Source organism: Podarcis vaucheri (assembly GCF_965113315.1).
Source record: "Podarcis vaucheri genome assembly, chromosome: 18".
NCBI classification, from domain to species: Eukaryota; Metazoa; Chordata; class Lepidosauria; order Squamata; family Lacertidae; genus Podarcis; species Podarcis vaucheri.
This window is the reverse complement of record NC_138756.1, coordinates 3,718,333-3,735,380: the sequence shown is the minus strand read 5'-3', so window position 1 is coordinate 3,735,380 and position 17,048 is coordinate 3,718,333. Positions and strand designations below refer to the sequence as shown.

The 17,048-nt window shown below is 47.5% G+C and overlaps 1 protein-coding gene across 2 annotated transcripts in view; it reads left to right on the top strand.

The window, feature by feature from the left end:
- Positions 1 to 17,048, top strand: part of KCNN1 (potassium calcium-activated channel subfamily N member 1) — an 89,478-nt gene that overhangs the window by 62,625 nt on the left and 9,805 nt on the right. For both annotated transcript variants that reach the window (XM_082206467.1, XM_082206468.1), the window contains exons 5-7: positions 9,176 to 9,317; positions 11,573 to 11,683; positions 12,859 to 12,986. In XM_082206467.1, the coding sequence (XP_082062593.1) occupies positions 9,176 to 9,317; positions 11,573 to 11,683; positions 12,859 to 12,986 (381 nt within the window). The remainder of the gene's footprint in view (positions 1 to 9,175; positions 9,318 to 11,572; positions 11,684 to 12,858; positions 12,987 to 17,048) is intronic.

Below are 17,048 nucleotides of genomic sequence, written 5' to 3'. Positions count from 1 at the left end.
AAGCCTTATGAGGAATGTTTGAGGGAATTATACACAATGTATGTAGCCCAATAAAGAGAAGACTGAGAGGAGATATGATGGCCACCTTCAAAGATCTTCAGGGCTGTCACATGGAAGAGGGAACAAGCTTGTTTTCCCCTGCTCTGGAGTGCAGGACCGAAACAACGGATTCGTGTTACAAGAAAAGACATTCCAACTAAACATCAGGGATAACTTTCTGGCTGCAAGAGCTGTACAACAGTGGAAAGATTCCCCTTGGGAGGTGGTTGACTTTGACGGTTTATAGGCAGAGGTGAGATGGCTATCTGTGATGGATGCTTTTGCTGAGATTCCAGCATCCTTTCCAACTCTACGAGTCTGTGAAAAGAGGATTAGAAAAATATCACAGAGCAGGAGATGGCTATTGCTGAACCCTTGCCATGTTGGCAATGTTCTGTGTCCAGTGTCTGAGCTCCTGAATACCAGATTCTGGAAACTGCCGCAGGGAAAGAGTAGCCACCTCCCTCAATTTCAATGGGCCTACTCTGAGCATGGCAAACATGGGCTAAAACCCAGTTCCCCCTTCCTGCCCACCTCCTCCAAACCCACCCCACATCCGACAAAGTGGCCTTTCATCCACAAAAGCTGGTGCCCTCATAAATCCTCAGCCTTTAAGCTGTCCCGAGGCGGCGGCGTCATTTCCTGGAAATTTATCATAGCTGCCAGGCAGGCATTCAACCTTGAGAGGGGAGCGCGGAGGGGGGTGGCCCTGTCTCCTGCACCCTCGTTCTCTTCTTGGCGCAGCAGGACGGGTGGCTGGTGGTTGAGGAAGAACCCCCCCTTAGATGCCAAGATGGAGAAGCACCCCGGAAGCCCTTTCGTGAGCACCAGGAGCTCATGGATTTTTTTCACGGCTGCCTGGTTTTCTCTGTGCGAGGAAGCAGTGAGTCAGGCCACACTCAGCCGTGAAGGGAACCGAGAAGGCTGCGTGATTAAAGCGCACATGCACACCCACTACCAGAGGAGAGCCAGAGGAGACTTCCATCCCTTCCTGGCCCAGTGATGCCCGCTTTTCACAGGATCATAGAACTGCAGGGACCCTTAGGGTCATCTAGTCCAACCCCGGCCATTCAGGAACCACAGATTTTTTTTGGGGGGAGGGGGGTTGGAGGGGAGCGACAGAACTGCCAGGCAGCTAAATCTTGCCGCCCCTGTTTATCATCATCATCATCATCAAATCATAGAATTGGAAGGGGACTCCAAAGGTCATCTAGTCCAACCCCCTGCAATGCAAGCATCACCATCGTTATTTATGGCCCACATTTTCCCCTGGGACCGGGACTCAAAATTAAAACCAAGGCAGAGAAAATGCAGAAAACTAAAGATCTATCAGAGATAGCAGTTTGGGGGAATAAAGCAATTAAACTATAACAGAACTGAGAGCAATATAAAACCAAATCTTTGCAAGCTAGCAAAGCAACATAGTGCCATTGAAAGTCCTTTCCTGGGAAGCAGTCAGATTTTCCATGTTGCACATCCTTCATTGCAGTTGCGGGGTTGGACTAGATGACTCTGGGGTGGCCCCCGCTTCCGACTCTGCAGATTCCCCCGCCACCCCTCGCATCATTTTCCGATGTTCCAAGCAAAATGTTCAACGGTTCACAACCGCCACTACCCTTCCCTGGGCAAGGAGGGCTGGATACACCTATGGGGGATGGAGAAGGTTGGGGGGTCCACTAGCTTGAGCTTTGCAGGGTGAATAGAAAGAAAGAAAGCAGCAATCCTAAATTCCTCCTCTTAACATTGCTTGGCGTAGTCAGGCTTGTCTGGGTCTTTCTGTTCCTTTAGTTTTTTTCCCCTCCTGGGGGGCAAATTTCTGCATCCCTCTATCCCAGTCTTACTCCCTGCATGCCACTCCAAAGCACCCTCTTCTTCGCTAACTTCCAGTGCATCTTCCGAAATCCACCACGCTCCATGCCGGTTCTTTTCCAAGGTCGGGGAGGAGGTTATTCTCTCTCTTTTCCTTTCCTTCTCCCTCCCTTTTTTGCCTGCAGCGATTCGCACTGAAGGGTTTTGCTGAAAACCGTGAACTTTCTTTACTCAGGCCACACAGTTCACCTGCGGAACTCAGTGCCACAAGATGTGGTGGTGGCCACTGTTTTAGTCAGCTATAGAAGCAGGGCGGGCAGAAGGCAGATAGGTATTTGCCAGGGGGCACTGAAATTCGTGCATTGATTACAGACACAAGTGATCGGATAAAATTTTGCCAAGCTGAACTGATCTCTTCGGGAAAACCGTACAATATAACAAGGCAAAACTCAGAGAGCACAGTTGTGGGCTTTATTTTAGTGGAAATTGGTAGACTATTGAAGAGGAGGAGTCAACTGCTGGTAGCCATGGTGCCTTAATAGAACCTCCTTGATCAGGAACAGTCTATCTCTAAATAGTAATTGCTGGCACAAGCAGGTCTGGCATGCAAGCCCAGTTTTGTCGTCCCCCCTCCCCAAGGATATCAGAAGTTATCTATTGGATTGCCAGGTGGTTTGATCCAGCCAGGCTCCCTTGTATTAAAGACTCGTCACACTCATTGAACTTAATAGACCTTTCTAATTTAGGCCACATTTGTCCTATCCTTTTAAAGCACCAATTTAAACATTCATGGCTTCCTCCCTCAAAAAAATCAGTGTGTGTACTAGCAGGAAGGTGTTCAGAGTAGGGCAACCAAGATGATCAGGGGTCCAGAAATGAAGCCTGATGAGGAACAGTTGAAGGAGCTGGGTATGTTTAGCCTGGAAAAGACGAGACTGAGAGCAGCTAGGATAACCATTAAAAATGGGGGTGGAGACACTCCTTCAGGCATATGGGGCCAAGGCAGTTCAAACATTTTAAACTTCCCAATAGAGGGCTGCCTTCTGATGTCTTCTAAAAGTCAGATAGTTGTTTATTTCCTCAACATCTGATGGGAGGACATTCCACAAGGCGGGTGCCACCACCGAGAAGGCCCTCTGCCTGGTTCCCTGTAGCTTCACTCCTCACAGTGAGGAAACCACCAGAAGGCCCTTGGAGCTGGACCTCAGTGTCCGGGCTGAACGATGGGGGTGGAGACGCTCCTTCAGATTTACAGGGCCAAGGCTGTTCAGGGCTTTAAAGGTCAGCACCAACATTGTACTCGGAAACGTACTGGGAGCCAGTGAAGATCCTTTAAGACCAGTGTTATATGGTCCTGGCAGCCATTCCCAGTCCCCAGTCTAGCTGCTGCATTCTGGTTTAGTTGTTGTTTCTGAGTCACCTTCAAAGGTAGCCCCATGTAGAGCGCATTGCAATAGTCCAAGAGGGAGATAACCAGAACCATAGCTGTCAACCTTCCCTTTTTTGCAGGAAATTCCCTTATTCCAGCGCCACTTCCTGTTGCTATCCCAGATTGTTAGATATCCCGTAGACTGTCCCCAGGACAGGTGAGGCTGCTGATCCCTTATTTTTGAGGCTGCTGATCCCTTATTTTCAAATCTGAAAGTTGACAGCTATGACCAGAACATGGACCACTCTGGGGAGACAGGGAGCAGGCAGGTAGGGTTTCAGATGGAGCTGGTAAACAGCTGCCCTGGACACAGAATTGACCTGCGCCTCCATGGACAGCTGTGAGTCCAAAATGGCCCCCCGGCTGCGCACCTGCTCCTTCAGGGACACAATTACCCCACTCAGGATCAGGGAGGCCCCCAAACCTGCCCGCCCCCTGTCCCCCAAAACAGTCCTTCTGTCTGGTAGGGACAGATGCATGATTCCCCATTTCTTCTGAATATACCAACCCCATTTTTGCAACATTGGTGAGAGGAGCCCTGGGCCCCTGCCCTGATGGCGCTGACACCTTCCAGCGAATCAATAGCAATCCTAATTATCACCTCGAGCAATTAAGTCACACTTCCCCCATCCCCCCCATAGCGCTTCTTCAAAACTAATCTGCGCAGCTTTAAACGCTCCTTCGCTTTCCTCCAGTCTCCGGAGAGGAGTGACGCTCAGCTCGGCAGAATAAATCCCTCTGCGGGTATCACTCCACTCATCTCACATTAGCGCTAATTTGCTGTGTGCGTTTGAGTCGGGCGTTAAATTGCAAAGCCCTTTTCTTTCTTTCTTTCTTTTGCAAAGCGTTGTTGACATTTCCCTGTTCCCCCAGGACCCTACAAATATTCACAGGGGGCTTTTCCGTTTTTTCCTTTCTGGCTTGTAGGTCTGTATGCTCGGGATTGGCACTCAACAGCCGCTGGTTGAAACAAAACAAAACAGCCTTTCTTAACAACCCAGATGTGTTACATCACAGAATCTTAAAATTGTAAAGCTGGAAGGGACCCCCGAGGGTCATCCATTCCAACCCCCTGCAATGCAGGAATCTCAGCTTAATCATCCCTGACAGATGGCCTTCCAACCTCTGCTTTAAAATCTCCAAGGAAGGAGACCCCATAATCTCCCGAGGGAGACCATTCCACTGTAAAATGACTCTTAAACTGCCGGAAAGTTCTTCCTGCTGTTTAGTCAGAATCTCCTTTCTTGTAACCTGAAGCCATGGGTTCGAGTCCTACCCTCTGGAGCAGGAGAAAACAAGCTTGCTCCATCATCCATGTGACAGCCCTTCAGATATTTAAAGATGGGTATCCTATCCCTAGGGACCTGGGTGGCGCTGTGGGTTAAACCACAGAACCTAGGGCTTGCCGATCAAAAGGTCGGCGGTTCGAATCCCCACGACGGGGTGAGCTCCCGTTGCTCGGTCCCTGCTCCTGCCAACCTAGCAGTTCGAAAGCACGCCAAAGTGCAAGTAGATAAATAGGTACCGCTCCGGTGGGAAGGTAAACGGCGTTTCCATGCGCTGCTCTGGTTCGCCAGAAGCGGCTTAGTCCTGCTGGCCACGTGATCCGGAAGCTGTACGCTGGCTCCCTCGGCCAATAAAGCGAGATGAGCGCCGCAACCCCAGAGTCGGTCACATCTGGACCTAATGGTCAGGGGTCCCTTTACCCTTTCCCTTTACCTCCTATCTCCTCTCAGTCTCCTCTTTTCCAGGCTAAACATTCCCAGTTCCTGCAACCATTCCTCATAAGGTTTGGTTTCCAGACCCATCATCTTCTTGTTTGCCCTCCTTTGCACGCCTTCCAGTTTGACCTAAAAGCATTCTGGATCTTCCAAAAGAAACACACAGTTTTCATGTATTCCTTTCCCCTCTCCCCACCCCCCGGTAGCTAAAGCCTATATGTTCTTATATACCGCACAGCCAAATGCAGATTTTTCTAGGTTTTCCATTCCCGGGCTCCTAAAATCCTTGCTGCAGCCGTGTCACAACCTCTTCAAAGTGACAAGCATTTGTGCCATCCATCGACAAAGGATAGCTCAGTTGGTAAAGCATGAGACTCTTTATATCAGGTCATGAGTTCGAACCCCACATTGGGCAAAAAGATTCCTGCATTGCCGGCTGTTGACCCTCGTGGTTCCTTCCATCACTCTGATCCCACTGTTGTGAGTCGAGGACCCACAAGAAAGACACCAGGACGTAGTATATTAGGTTAATGGGCTAAAAAAGACCACAACTTTATTGATTAGAGCATGTGAGTGGTATTGGCTTAAAGGTAAAGGTAAAGGGACCCCTGACCATTAGGTCCAGTCGTGGCCGACTCTGGGGTTGCGGCGCTCATCTCGCTTTATTGGCCAAGGGAGCCAGCGTACAGCTTCCAGGTCATGTGGCCAGCATGACTAAGCCGCTTCTGGCGAACCAGAGCAGCGCACGGAAACGCCGTTTACCTTCCCGCCGGAGCGGTACCTATTTATCTACTTGAACTTTGACATGCTTTCCAACTGCTAGGTTGGCAGGAGCAGGGACCGAGCAATGGGAGCTCACCCCGTCATCGCGGGGATTCGAACCACTGACCTTCTGATCAGCAAGTCCTAGGCTCTGTGGTTTAACCCATAGCACCACCCATGTCCCTGGGTATTGGCTTAGGCATTGGCTAAAACAACAGAGCGTGGCTCCACCCCCTCAGGAAGGGGTGAGTCTAACAAGGGTTAACCACCAGTGGGAGGAGCCTGTTGATGCAAATACAACTGTAAGCTCCCCCTGATGTCACCGGGGGTCGTGCCATGGCCGTAGCCACCAGCAAGGGCGTCGGGCAGGATCCACGGCCGCCGGATTCCTTTAATGGAATACCCAAAAAGTGGAGGGGTAGGCGATGGCCACACCCTGCCCTCCAATACACAAACATATTCCAATGCCTAACTGCCAATACCCGAAAAGTTGTGGCGATTTGCTACGAGATAGGTGAAAAACGTGGGTGGCAGGATGCGGGTGGCGCTGTGTGTTAAACCACAGAGCCTAGGACTTGCCGATAAGAAGGTCAGCGGTTTGAATCCCACAACGGGGTGAGCTCCCGTTGCTCGGTCCCAGCTCCTGCCAACCTAGCAGTTTGAAAGCACGTCAAAGTGCAAGTAGATAAATAGGTACCGCTCCGGCGGGAAGTAAACGGCGTTTCCATGTGCTGCTCTGGTTCGCCAAAAGCGGCTCAGTCCTGCTGGCCACATGACCCGGAAGCTGTACGCCGGCTCCTTCGGCCAATAAAGTGAGATGAGCGCCGCAACCCCAGAGTCGTCCGCGACTGGAGCTAATGGTCAGGGGTCCCTTTACCTAGGCGAAAAACCAAGTGGCCGGTGCCAATTTGCCAGTTGGATAAAATTCCTACCAGGCCCCTTGGGTAACCAAGGCAACCAAGCACAGGTCCATAGCAAGGTCAAAACCAAAAGAATGAACCCGGCGAAACCCAGCAGCGCAATGAGGGGGAAGCGCTGCCGCGGCCGCATTTGAGCGGCTAAACCCCGCCTCCAAGCCTCCGCCCGATTGGTTGGCTGCCATGGGGCATGGCAGCCAGGACAGCTGAGCACGGGCCAGAACCCCCCCCCCCCCGCTAGACACCCTGAGCCTGGCCTTGGCTGGGGAGGGCGGGGTATAAATAAAAATTATTAATTAATTAATTAATTAATGCGGGAAATTGCTCCCGCTCACAACACGTCCCCTCTGAATGGAGGAGAGGCTTTCTGTGACCTGTTCAGTCATTGCAATTGAGGGAAAGCCTGAGCCGGTGGTCTAATGACTTTAGAGATTTCTTGGTATTAATTTAGGGGACCAGAATAATGAGACCCGGAGGCATTTCCGCTAAAGATGGGGGGAATGTTCCCCAGAGCTCACAACCCCACCAGCAATCCTGGCTTGATTGTGATGAGATATATGCCATGACCTCTGTAAAGATCACTTGGCCTTGTGGGGACGCGACGGAGCTGAATGTTGGGACATCCAGGACAGGAACGATGGAGAACTTACTCACGCAGTGCAGTTAACCTGTGGAACTCTCTGCCACAGGAGGCAGTGACGGCCATCAGACTTGGATGGCTTTAAAAGAGGATTGGACAGGTTCATGGGGGGGGGCTGTCGAGGGCTACTAGCCAGGAGCGCTATGCTCTGCAGGCAGCAGTGCTTCTGAATGCCAGAAACTGCAGGGAGGGAGACAGATCTGGTGCAAGGATCCTGCTTGCAGACTTCTCATTGGGCAATCTGGTTGGCCACTGGGAGAACAGGATACTGCTGGTCCACCAGCCTGATCCAACAGGTAATAATAATAATAATAATAATAATAATAATAATAATAATAATAATAATAATAATAAATTAATTATACCCCGCCTATCTGGCTGAGTTTCCCCAGCCACTCTGGGCAGCTTCCAATTGAGTGTTAAAAACAATACAGTATTATTATTATTATTATTATTATTATTATTATTATTCCTAGCTGAGACCCTTCTTATGGAATACAGCGGTACCTCGGGTTACATACGCTTCAGGTTACATATGCTTCAGGTTACAGACTCCGCTAACCCAGAGATAGTACCTTGGGTTAAGAACGTTGCTTCAGGATGAGAACAGAAATCATGTTCCAGCGGCGCAGTGGCAGCAGGAGGCCCCATTAGCTAAAGTGGTGCTTCAGGTTAAGAACAGTTTCAGGTTAAGAACGGACCTCCGGAACGAATTAAGTACTTAACCTGAGGTACCACTGTATTCCCTTGCGTATGATGACGCAGATTGAAAAGGCTTCGGGAAACAGTATTTGGAGGAGGAACAGTAGGACTTTCTTTCGAGTAAACTTGTGAAGGACCCAGCTTCAAAGAGAATGGAAGTAAAAGAATCAAACTTACTGATTGGGGGGGAAAGCAGTGTTGCACCCAAAGAGAAATCTTGACTTGTTTTTTTTTATGAAACAAACAAAACCCTTCAGTCTTTGAGCTGCAAAAAAAAAAAAGTTAGTGGGTGTTCATCCGATGGAGTTCTCTGCTTGGAAACCCAGAGAGCAATCTTGCAACCACAGCTTTGAGAATGCAGGAATGGACACTCTGAATGGTGCTGCTAATGTTCCAAGGCTGCCACAGGGATAGAAGGAGAAGCCATATTTAGAACCAATGCAAAATATGGGCAGGAAAGGGATTCCCCGGGTTTGCAAAACTGAATTTCCAAACCACTGTTGGCTAAGATCAATGCTGCATTCACAGCCCTGGAGCAAATATGCAATGTGAAATAACAGCTATCCTTCAAACGGGGAGGGCAGGAATTGCCCTTATCTGAATTTTGCAATGCAGTTGTCCGAGAAATATTGTGTGGGGAAAAAATTAGGGCAGTGTGTGCTTTGTGGTGCATGCACTGGTGAAAATAACCTGATGCCCTATCATATTGCAAAACGTTGCTTTGCAAGAAAATGCGTCTGTTAGTTAAACCCCATGCAAACATTTGTATATTGGGAGAAATTTGCACCAGAAATATTGTATATTGGGAGAAATTTGCACCAGAAATGCTCCCCAGCTTTCACGAGGATATACATATATCGCTGGGCAGATGAGGAGAACTGAATTTAAAGTGAGAAACCGAAATCAACAAGTTCTCATTCATTTTGGATCCACATTTAAGGCGACAATTTAAAACTGAAATACACCCAGTCGAGTGCAAAACTCTTCCATCCTCTGTGGCAGCCTGCAGTGGGCAGAGATTGGGCACGTGGGGGGGGTCCTACTGTAGCCCCACCCTCACCCACTTTGGTTATGTGTGGGGCAGGCCAAGGGAAGAAGCCAAGACAGTTTTGATGGAGACTTTCCCCCCCTCTCCTTTTACTCTCTTTCGGCCCAGATACCATGACAAGCAAGACGTGACCAGCAATTTCCTGGGGGCCATGTGGTTGATCTCCATCACCTTCCTTTCCATCGGCTACGGGGACATGGTCCCGCACACTTACTGCGGGAAAGGAGTCTGCCTGCTCACTGGGATTATGGTAAGGTACCACTTGCCGCCTGTATCTTTCCTGCTGTTGCACAGATTACCCTTTGTTTCTTCCATTTCCCTGCTCTTCCTCCCCTGTGTGTTCTGCCTTTCAGCTTATAAGTCTTCTTTTTTCCTCTTCCCTCCCTGTACCTCTTTCCTTTCGTGCCATGCCTTTCAGATTGCCTTTCAGAGACCGCCTTGCTTTAATTTCAGGTGTAGGTCAGCGATTTAAAACAACAGCAACATGGTGTCTGTGAAGTTAACTCTTTATTCAAAACAGCGCAGGCTTGCTGACCCAAGGAACTCTTCCCAGTAGGTCTTGCCCCAATGAGACAGTTGCGAGTAATGAAGGTCCCCACTTTCCCACAACCATCTAAGTCCTCTCCAGGATTTTTCTCAAGCAGTTGCAAACTGAGGCTGGATTTGTGGGAATGTTCTGGGGTGCAGGAGAGGATATATTGACTAATTATATCCTTATCCAACTTGTGCTAACAAGTTCCCAAAATATCAGCAGAGTTTATAGACATTCCCCTTTAAGTTTGCAACGGTAACGTGTGCACAGGTTCGCTAGAACCTCTATAATAATTACTCTGGTAATTTCCCCTTTGTTCCCTCTTAAAATACAAGACACAACACAGTCTTTATAAAAGAGTTTACTCACGTTCTGTTCACAACATGATCCCAGAAAGTAGACAGGCTTAAAAAGGTTACATATACTTAGAATCTATCTTGTTGCAAGATAGACCTTATCTCCTCTCTTGGCTGAGAGCCAAGAGGGCATCTTTAGATGCTTCCTCATCAAAGGAAAAATGGCAGAGAGAGAGAGATGGCTGCCTGCCCTGTGCTTTTGTCATTACCTGCACAGGTGAGGCCACACCCACCTCTGGTCACATGCGGAGGAAGTCCGTCCACAGGAAGTTTACCTGCTTGCTGGACAGACATCCCTCCCCATGTTCTAACATGTACACTCTAGGAATGTTGTCATTGACTGCTCCTGTGTTTACATCCCACAGGATTGAACTGACCTGTCATTAGATATAAAGTGGTACCTCGGGTTACAGATGCTTCAGGTTACAGACGCTTCAGGTTACAGACTCCGCTAACCCAGAAATAGTACCTTGGGTTAAGAACTTTGCTTCAGGATGAGAACAGAAATTGCACGGCGGCAGCAGGAGGCCCTATTAGCTAAAGTGGTACCTCAGGTTAAGAACAATTTCAGGTTAAGAATGGACCTCCGGAATGAATTAAGTTCTTAACCCGAGGTACCACTGTACTGTTCTAAAACGTCACAGGGCATACTTGTAAATTGGATTGTTTTGTTTTCGTTTATATAATTTTTTCAAAAACTTTCTGTTTTACAATTTAGACTATTCATTTAAACAACCTTAAAATACAGTGGTACCTCGGGTTACATATGCTTCAAGTTACATACGCTTCAGGTTACACACTCCACTAACCCAGAAATAGTGCTTCAGATTAAGAACTTTGCTTCAGGATGAGAAAGAAATCGTGCTCCGGCAGCGCGGCGGTAGCAGGAGGCCCCATTAGCTAAAGTGGTGCTTCAGGTTAAGAACAGTTTCAGGTAAGGAACGGACCTCCGGAATGAATTAAGTACTTAACCCGAGGTACCACTGTTTAAGATTTACAGAAGATTGGAAGAAATATACGAATTATTTGAAGAGCAACTGTAATCAACAAATTATGCTAGTAGGACTACAAGAAGCTTTGTAAGGAGAAATGTATGAAGCATTGCAAAGTAGAGGAAGAATAGAGATATTCGTTACGAATTAAATGTAATTGTGGAAGTAAGAAATGTGTGTTTAGTGAATAGACTGGAAAATTTTCAGATGTGATTAATGGAAGTAAAAACAAAAATGATATAAGATATGAAAGTATGTTTAATTACTGTTGAAAATGATATGTTGAAAAACTAATTATTTTTTTTTAAAAAATATATATAAGTCCACCCCTTAGAGATTTTGGCAATTGAGTGGCATGTTACTAACTTAAACGAAAATATGGCGCACACTGCAGTGTCCTTGGATATGAAATGAAAATGTTTATTCGGCTTTACGCCCATCGTAAAGCACACCACAACAAAACAAATCAAATAAAACAGTGGACTCGTACAAGCCACCAGTAATATAACACAATTCACAGCTCACAAGGACAGATATTAGCAATATCTCACTTCTCCTTTAGCAGGCAGGCATCCAACTGGTTTGGCTTTCCCTATTCTAACCCACCCTCTTCCTTGTCCTGCAGGGTGCGGGCTGTACAGCTCTCGTGGTTGCCGTTGTCGCCCGGAAGCTCGAACTGACCAAAGCGGAAAAGCACGTCCACAACTTCATGATGGATACACAGCTATCAAAGCGGGTAAGAGGTGCAACACCCTTGGCCCCGATCCTCAACATAGACAGAGTGTGGGTGGTAGTCAACCCTTGTCCTGCTCAAGAATAAACCCATTGTGGGTCATGGACATGAATAACTTGAGCCAATCCATTTTCCGTGGGTCATCTCCAACACTGGTCATACTCAGAGTAGACCCATTGAATTCAGTGGGCATGAGAACGTGAGGACCATGAATTTCAATGGGTCTCTACACAGAAGATCTTTACTTAGAGGATAATTCAAGAAACAACCTCCTCTACCGCCGTTTTATAAAATGCACAGGATTGCTGTTCCAAAGGCAATTCCTTGCAGCGGCCATTCAGAGAATCAAGACTTGACTCTGTGAAAACAGTAATATTTATTTATTTCATAATTTGCATGCACCCCTTAATTATTTTTTTAAAAACCCTCAAAGTAGTGTGAGGTGTGTGTGTATATCACAATAAAATGATCCGATAAGGAAAATTAATAGCAACGATTTAAAGTTTAAAATAAACTAAAAACAGATTAAAACTCGCACCACCTTTCTAAATATCTGGATGGCAAAAATCTCCTTTGCAGACGCCAATAAGGGTACTGGGATATCAGAAGGCAAGGAGTTCCAAAGTGTAGATGCTGACACACTAAAAGACCAAGTTCTTAATTAACTCCGAATGCAGTGGTACCCCAGGTTACAAACGCTTCAGGTTACATACGCTTCAGGTTACAGACTCCGCTAACCCAGAAATAGTGCTTCAGGTTAAGAACTTTGCTTCAGGGTGAGAACAGAAATCGTGCTCCGGCGGTGCGGCAGCAGCAGGAGGCCCCATTAGCTAAAGCGGTGCTTCAGGTTAAGAACAACTTCAGGTTAAGAACGGACCTCCGGAACGAATTAAGTACTTAACCCAAGGTACCAGTGTAGTTAGCTTTCTTAAGACATGGGTGCAACATAGCATCTTCACAAACAATCGTCCATGGGGTCAAACTTGGATTGGTTGGTGATAATCAAGAGCGATCGCAATGGGAGCAAGGTAGGATTGGTAAGAGACTGTGCCGTCACGAACTCCAGAGAGCCTATTTTTTTGGAAGAGCGTCGCTTACCTCCTCAGACTTCTCCTGCCTGTCTGATGCCCATCTCCTTTTCTTTCCCCCTTTCCCCCTTCCCCTCCCCAACCCCCCAGGTGAAGAATTCTGCCGCCAACGTACTCAGGGAAACGTGGCTGATCTATAAGCACACCAAGCTGGTGAGGAAGATTGACCATGCCAAAGTACGGAAACACCAGCGTAAGTTCCTCCAAGCCATCCATCAGTAAGTCAAACATGTTTACCTGCTTCAACCCCCCCCCCCCGTGCCTGCTGCTTCCTGCTCCCACCCACCCACCCTCCATCCCCCTCTTCTGTTGTCCAGGTCTCTCCCTGACTTGGGGGTCCCTGCCTGAAAGGAGGAGAATCCGCCGTACTAAATACGATGCACCGTTCAATCGTTGCAAAAATCTGCCGCTAGCTGGGGGTGGCATTAGGTTGTTATACGAAACCTACCCGTATCGTGTGGGAATGTTCAGGGATGCAGGAGAGGGTATATTGTTTGATTATAGCCTTTCCAACTTGTGTAAACAAGTTCACAATTTAGCAGAGTAACATTCCTCTTTTTAAACTCACAGCGGATGCATTTGGTCAGGCTCCCTAAAGCCTCTATAATAACTGTTCTGGTATTTTCCCCTTATTCCCTCATAAAAGATAAGACACGGCACAGTCGTCTATAAAAGTATAAAAAGAATTTACTCACATTCTGTTCACAAGCGGATCCCAGAAGGCAGACTTAGCTTAGAAAAGTAACATACACCTGGAAACTATCCCATAAAGAGACAGTCCTTTTTTCCTCTCTTGGCCAAGAGAGCATCTTTGGCTAAGCAGATGTTGCTTCTTCGATGCATGTAGTCAAAGAGAGAGAGATGGCTGCCCTATCCTGTGCTTTTGTTGTTACCTGCACAGGTGAGGCCACGCCCACCTCTAGTCACATGCAGAGGAAGTCTGTCCCAGCCCTGAAGGAAACAGGAAGTTGTCCTGCTGGCTGGACAAACATTCCTCCCCATGTGTAAAATGTTCACTCTAGAAATGTTGTACTTGACTGCTCTTGTGTTTCACATCCCACATATCAGAGTGTTGTGGATAGTTGGAGAGGATATATTGATTAAATATTATCCTTCATCACCCACGCTAGTGAGTCAGTAGCAGAGTCCATTTTCCCCAGTATACTGCAAGAAGCTAGTTGATAGATTCGTTTGGATCTCTTTACTTAAGCAGTTTTATCTGGCTTGTCCAGATGGGTTTGATCCTGGTAAATTCCCCTTTATTCCCTCTTAAAACAATAAGGACCACAACAGTCTTCTTTCAAAAGTAATGATAAGAAGTTTACTTACATTCAGTTCACAGTATGAACCTGAAGGCAGGCTTTAGCTTTTAGCTGCAGAAGAGAGTGTGAGTTTATCCCATATGGGGGCTGAGCCCCTGTGCTGCTGGCTGAGAAAACAAAAAGACTTCAAGAGGACAGCATCAAGAGAAGCAAGAGAAGAAGAGAAGGAAGATGGCTGTGTGACAAGCCCTTTTATGGGGTCTCCTAGGGTCACGCCCATCTACCTGGTCACACGCAGGGGGAGGATGCTCCAGGAAGTCCTCCTGGCTGGAGCAACATCCCCCTGTGTGTCCACTCTGGGCAAACAGGAACTGTTGTATTTGACTTCTTTCTGTGATGTTACATCCCACAGTCTGCGCCACTTTGATTTGGAGCCACATACTGAATCATAGAATCATAGAATCCTAGAGTTGGAAGAGACCACAAGGGCCATCGAGTCCAACCCCCTGCCAAGCAGGAAACACCATCAGAGCACTCCTGACATATGGTTGTCAAGCCTCTGCTTAAAGACCTCCAAAGTAGGAGACTCCACCACACTCCTTGGCAGCAAATTCCACTGTCGAACAGCTCTTACTGTCAGGAAGTTCTTCCTAATGTTTAGGTGGAATCTTCTTTCTTGTAGTTTGGATCCATTGCTCCGTTTCCGCTTCTCTGGAGCAGCAGAAAACAACCTTTCTCCCTCCTCTATGTGACCTCCTTTTATATATTTGAACATGGCTATCATATCACCCCTTAACCTCCTCTTCTCCAGGCTAAACATGCCCAGCTCCCTTAGCCGTTCCTCATAAGGCATCATTTCCAGGCCTTGTCCACATCTAGGTATTGCCATTGTTAGGTATTGCCATCTAGGTATTGCCATCGTTACTGGCCTTGTCTACATCTAGGTATTGCCATCGCTCCCTTGGAGAAGACTCAAAAAACTATAACTGTCATGGGAAAGGTTAGGTTCATTCTGTGGGAATGTTGAGGGAGGCAGGAGAGGATTGTTTTTGTTCAGTCGTTTAGTCGTGTCCGACTCTTTGTGACCCCATGGACCAGAGCACGCCAGGCACTTCTGTCTTCCACTGCCTCCTGCAGGAGAGGATATATTGTTTAATTATATCCTTCCCAACTTATGTTAACAAGTTCTATAATTTAGCAGAGTAACATTTCCCTTTTTAAATTTGTACAGCGGATAACATCTTTGCCAGGCTTGTATAAGCCTCTAAAATAAGTTTCCTCGTAATTCCCCTTTATTCCTTCATAAAACATTAGGCACAACACAGTCTTGTATAAAAGTATAAAAGAGTTTACTCACACACATTCTGTTCACAGATGGATCCCAGAAGGCAGACTTAAGTTACCAAATATATACACTTGGAATCTATCCCATAAGGAGATACTTCCTTTGTCCTCTCTTGGCTGCAAGCCAAGATGCCAAGAGAGCATCTCAGGCTAAAAAGATGTTGCTTCTTCAAGGAATGGAGTCAGAGAGAGAGATGGCTGCCTCCCCTGTGCTGTTTTGTTACCTGCACCGGTGAGGTTACGCCCACCTCTGGTCACATGCAAGGAAGTCTGTCCCAGCCCAGGAGGAAACAGGAGGTTCTAACTGGCTGGTCCATACAACCCCTTTTATGTTCACTCTAGGAATGTTGTATTTGACTGCTCTGTGTTTCACATCCAAATACAGTGGTGCCTCGCAAGACGAAAAGAATCCATTCTGTGATTCTCTTCGTCTAGCAGTTGTTTTCGTCTTGCGAAGCAAGCCCATTGAAGGATTAGCGGATTAGCGCTATTAGAGGCTTTTAGAGGCTTTTAGCGACTTATCTGCTGATCGGATCAGCTGATAAGTGGCTTAGCGGCTTAGAAAAAGGGGGGGAAAGGGAAAAAAACCAGCAGGAACTGGCAAGACATTGTCATCTTGCGAAGCAAGCCCATAGGAAATTCGTTTTGCGAAGCACCTCCAAAACGGAAAACTCTTTCGTCTAGCGAGTTTTCCGTCTTGCAAGGCATTCGTCTTGCGGGGCACCACTGTATAACAATGTAGAGCAACGGTTCCCAAACTTTTTTTGGGGGGGACCTCACCCACTTGCTTCCACAAATGCACCCCCAGGGCTTCCTACCTCTACCATACAAAAAGCAGAACAGCGGTTTGCACGAACCACTAATAGTGGGGTGGGAGAGTTAAAAAAAATAAAATCACATCTGGTAAGCAATGTGTCCCTTTGGTTTCAGATAGTACATGGGAAGACGAGTCTAAAAAGTCCGGGACGCAAATTTTCACGGCCCTCTAGTGAATATGGTGGCTCATTTAATTTCACATGCTCCAACATTTCTCCCGTGAAAATAGGGATGTCCTAAGGGAAAGCGGGGCATTCCGGGATCAAATCAGAAACCGGGACAGATTCTGTAAATCTGGGACTGTCCCTGGAAAATAGGGGGACTTGGAGGGTCTGGTGTTTAGTGCTAACTTTGGAAGTATATACTCGATTCTGACCAAACATAGCCACTCAGAGCAAAATATACATAGGAGACTTGGTTTGGGAAAGTACCACATTTTTCGCTCCATAAGGCGCACCTGACCATAATGCGCACCTAGTTTTTAGAGGGGGAATTTAAGGGGGGAAATTATTTAAAGGGAGCACTAAGCAGAGCCTGGGATGCATCCCAGGCTCTGCTCAGCGCTCCCTTTCACGAGCTGCGTGGAGTGTGTGTGTGACTCTCGGGGGCTTTTCCCCGAGGAAAAGCCCACACCCACTCCACTCAGCTCTTTAAAGGGAGCGCAGTTCTTGCGGGCTTTTGCGCGGGGTGGGGGAAGTGAGAAAGCCTCGCTCTGTCACTTCCCCCAGCTCCCGCAATAGCCGCACGTTCTTTAAAGGGAGCACAGCTCTTGGGGGCTTTTGCGCGAGGTGGGGGAAGCGCTCTCTCTAGTTGTTCTGGCTTCTGGGGTACCCCGCAAAGCCTCTGCAGGGCAGCAGG